We start from the raw sequence: 4,084 nt of genomic DNA on the forward strand, positions 1-4,084 counted from the left end.
GGGCTGGGGGGGGGGCTGGGCTTCGACAGGAACTGCTGCACTGCCTCAAACCTTCCCTGCTGTTTTTCCTATCCCAGTAGGCTTTTCTAATATCTGCCTTTCGCCTGTGATCGTCCCAGCCTGCAGGAGAGCAGAAAATGGCTGCAGTGCATCCATCTCAGGTAGGAATGTGGGGAAACGAGCAGGAGAGGCTAAGGAACAAGCAGTGTGAATGCAGGGGGAGAGTGGGATGCCCTCCATCAGCATTTGTGTGCTGGGGACAAAGAATCAGCTGGGACTGGAGTTTCTCTCCTCTGCCAGCTGCTTCCCTGGGCCTTGGCTGTTCTCAGCAAGGAGCCTCTTTGCTTGCAGGAGCCCGTGAGCTTTGCGGATGTGGCCGTGTATTTCAGCAGGGAGGAGTGGGCGCTGCTGGACCCTGCGCAGCGAGTGCTGTACCGGGACGTGATGCTGGAGACGTATGAGTGCATAGCCTCGCTGGGTGAGGGCTTTGCTGCCTTTCCTCCTCGTTAGGGCTCCTTTGGCTGTGCAGAAGGACACTCTGCAAGCTGGACTTAGAATAATCGCAACGCAGTTACTTATGGAGTAACACAGCAGAACCACAAACAGAATGTAGGTAAATTTCTCATAAGTTTCAGAAAGGATTAGTGTGCTCAGCACTGTGAGAAAAGACCCAGAAGTCACTGCTGGCAAGCAGGCATCAGCCACAAGGAGTTGGATCAGCTCCTGCAGACTGCCCTTGCGTTGCTGCAGAGCATGGTGCTACCAGCTCCAGCAACCTGACAACCCCCTGGTTATTCATTTACCTTTTTACTCTTTTCCACTGTATTCCTGTAAACCTTTTTGATGCCTTAGGTATTTAGCAGTTTTGTATTAAATTGGACAAAAAGCCCAAGGGGAACGTTAGGGAAATTATCCCTGCATAATTTTCGAGATGTAAAAATTCAAGCTGGGATCAGAAGAAAGCCAGTGTGTGTAGGCCCAGTGTCATTCAGGCTCTTAACGTGGTTTCAGAAGTGGGATGGACACATAGTAGAGTTGTTGGACACGTTCCTGCATCAGAATCACGGAAATGCTCTCGTGTCCACTGTTTCTGTTATTCAATCTGCATGTCCAGCCCCCAAACCTGCAGTGATCTCCATGCTGGAAGGAGAGGAAGACCCCTGGATCCCAGAGGTGCATGGCTTGAAGGACATGGCAGGAGACCTCGGCCCAGGTGAGCCAGTGAGAGAGAGGAGGAGGTTGGGGCTGGCAAAAGCCATTTCTGACTGGGCAGTATTTTGGCACAATATGTTATTTCTGTATTTCCTCTGTCATCCAGCAGACGACGGGATCACAAACCTAAAGGAGGATCTGCAGAGAAGTGGTGTGGCTGAAAGGCAGTGGGACAGTGCCTCGTTGGGAAAAATCAGAAGGGATGTTCAAGGGGGCCTGGAGCAAGGAGAGCACTTCAAGAAGCAACAGGGAAACCCTCCAGGAGAGATCGTGAGGAATCCCCTGGACCACAGCACAGGTCAAAAGCAGCAGATGCAAGATGCAAGGAGCAAGGAAGCGTGCCAGGAGGAAAGGCAGCACCCAAATGCTAAATGTGGGACCAGCTTTAAAAGGAATTCTGGCCTTGTTAACCACCACTGTGTACGCTCAGTGAAGAGATTGTGCAAGAGCTCTGGCTGTGTAAAGAGCTTCAAAACGAGATCCAAATTCACTAATCATCAGTTCCTCCACACAGGAGAGAAACCCTTTAAGCGTTCTGAGCGTCCAAAGAGCTTCAAAAGCAACTCTGAATCGAAGTGCCAGCAGTGCATCCACACAGAATACAGACCTTACAAGTGCCCTGGATGTGGGAACAGCTACAAACAAAGTTCCCACCAACACGTCCATTCAGGTGACAGAGCCTACAAGTGTTCCATGTGTGGCAAGGGTTTCAAAAGCAGTTCAGAACAGAAGATTCACCGGCACATCCACACAGGAGAGAGACCCTACAAGTGCTCGGAATGTGGGAAGAGTTTTACAAACTGTTCCAACCTTATCCGCCACAAGCGCATCCACACAAGAGAGAGACCCTTTAAGTGTCCTGAGTGTCCTAAGGGCTTCAGAAACAGTTCCTACTTCACTGTCCACAAACACGTCCACACGGAGGAGAGACCATATAAGTGCATTGACTGTGGGAAGGGATTTGAAAGCAGCTCTAGCCTCACCCACCACCAGCGCATCCACACAGGAGAGAGACCCTTTAAGTGCCCTGAGTGTGGGAAGGCCTTCAGAAGCAGTTTCAACCTCATTGTCCACCGGCGCATCCACAACGGAGAGAGACCCTTTAAGTGTCCTGAGTGTCCAAAGAGCTTCAGGAGCAGTTCGTACCTCATTGGCCACCAGCGCATCCACACAGGAGAGAGGCCATACAAATGCATTGACTGTGGGCAGGGCTTCAGAAGCAGTTCCAACCTCACCCGCCACCAGCGCATCCACACAGGAGAGAGACCATACAAATGCATTGACTGTGGGAAGAGCTTTAAAAGCAGTTCCAACCTCATCCGCCACCACCGTGTCCACACAGGAGAGAGACCCTTTAAGTGTCCTAAGTGTCCAAAGAGCTCCTAAAGCAATTCCGAATTGAAGTGCCACCAGTGCATCCATACAGGATACAAAACTTACAAGTTCATTTTTCACCAGTGCATCCAAACAGGAGTAATGGCCCGAGTTTGGGAAGGGCTTTCTAAGCAGTTCTGATCCCAACTCCCACAGGCGCATCCACAGAGGAGACAGAGTCTAGAAACGCCCCGAGTTTGGGAGTATCTCCAACAGCAGTCCCTGCCTCATTACATGCCGACGCATCCTCACAGGAGGCCAAGTTTGCAGTGCCACGAATGTGGAGGAGCTTCAGACAGAGCTCCAGCCTGATCAGCCACCTGTAGGTTTGTGTGGTTACGAACCTTACACGTCCCTTGAGCAGAGGAAGAGCTTCATAGCTAACTCATCCTAAAAACACCTTGAAGCACACGCTCCTTGCTCTGACGGGTGGAACTGGTTTGATGAGGTGCAGCCAGCAGGGGGCGCTCACTGTAAAGATGATGCGCTCATAGAATCGTAGAATGGCCCGGATTGAAAAGGACCGTAACGATCATCTAATTTCAGCCCCCCTGCTATGTGCGGGGTTGCCAACCGCCAGACCAGGCTGCCCAGAGCCACGTCCAGCCTCGAACGCTTTCAGGGATGAGGCATCCACAACCTCCTTGAGCAGCCAGTTCCAGCGTGTCATCACTCTGCATGAAAAGCTTCCTCCTAATATCTAACCTAAACCTCCCCTGTCTCAGTTTAAAGCTGTTTCCCCTTGTCCTGTCACCATCCACCCTTGTAAACAGTCGTTCTCCCTCCTGTTCATACGCTCCCTTCAAGTGCTGAAAGGCCCCAGCGAGGTCTCCCTGGAGCCTTGTCTTCTCCGAGCTAAACAAGCCCAGCTCCCTCAACCTTTCCTCATAGGAGAGCTGCTCCAGCCCTCTGATCATTTTCGTGGCCCTCCTCTGGACCCGCTCCAAGAGCTCCACGTCCTTCCTGTGCTGGGTGCCCCAGGCCTGGACGCAGGACTTCAGATGGGGCCTCACGAGAGCTGAATAGAGGGGAAGAATTACCTCCATCTCCCTGCTGGCCGCCCCTCTTTTAATGCAGCCCAGAACACAGTTGGTCTTCCAGGCTGCAAGCGCACACTGCTGCCTCACGTCCAGCTTCTTGCCCACCAGGACCCCCAAGTTCTCCTCCGCAGGGCTGCTCTCAAGGTCCCAGTGCTTGTGAGCTGGGAGGTACGCTGTGAGCCTGTCGGGGAACGGTGCGCGTGGCTGAGAGCAGAGACATCCAAACCCCATCCACGTTTCGGTATCCACCTCGGTTGCGAGACAGAGCCAACCCCCTCACGTTCCCATCCCCACTCTGTTTATAATGATGAAAATTACCTTCTGCTTTCCTGACTGCTCCTGTTCAGCACTCTGTGACCCCTCTGCAGAATCACTGCTCGGTGGCATTTTACTGCTGTCACTAACAGAGACAGAACAGCAGCAACACAGGGATTTGAAGTTCCCTCGATGAAATCCTG

At 52.3% G+C, this 4,084-nt stretch overlaps 1 protein-coding gene across 2 annotated transcripts; it reads left to right on the top strand.

Annotated features, from left to right (window-relative positions):
• The first annotated feature begins 6 nt into the window (after positions 1-6).
• LOC100546887 (zinc finger protein 724) lies at positions 7-3,363 on the top strand. Of its 2 annotated transcripts, none has more exons than XM_019611066.2 (4): positions 7-161; positions 352-478; positions 1,115-1,213; positions 1,319-3,363. In XM_019611066.2, the coding sequence occupies exons 1-4, from the start codon at positions 138-140 to the stop codon at positions 2,596-2,598; spliced, it is 1,530 nt and encodes a 509-aa protein (XP_019466611.1). In that variant the 5' UTR covers positions 7-137; the 3' UTR covers positions 2,599-3,363. The 2 variants fall into 2 exon arrangements, with proteins under 2 accessions (XP_019466611.1, XP_031413416.1); XM_031557556.1 differs by having other exon boundaries at positions 1,322-3,363.
• Positions 3,364-4,084: the final 721 nt, after the last annotated feature.

Source organism: Meleagris gallopavo, unplaced genomic scaffold (genome assembly GCF_000146605.3).
Source record: "Meleagris gallopavo isolate NT-WF06-2002-E0010 breed Aviagen turkey brand Nicholas breeding stock unplaced genomic scaffold, Turkey_5.1 ChrUn_random_7180001856805, whole genome shotgun sequence".
Classification (NCBI taxonomy): Eukaryota; Metazoa; Chordata; class Aves; order Galliformes; family Phasianidae; genus Meleagris; species Meleagris gallopavo.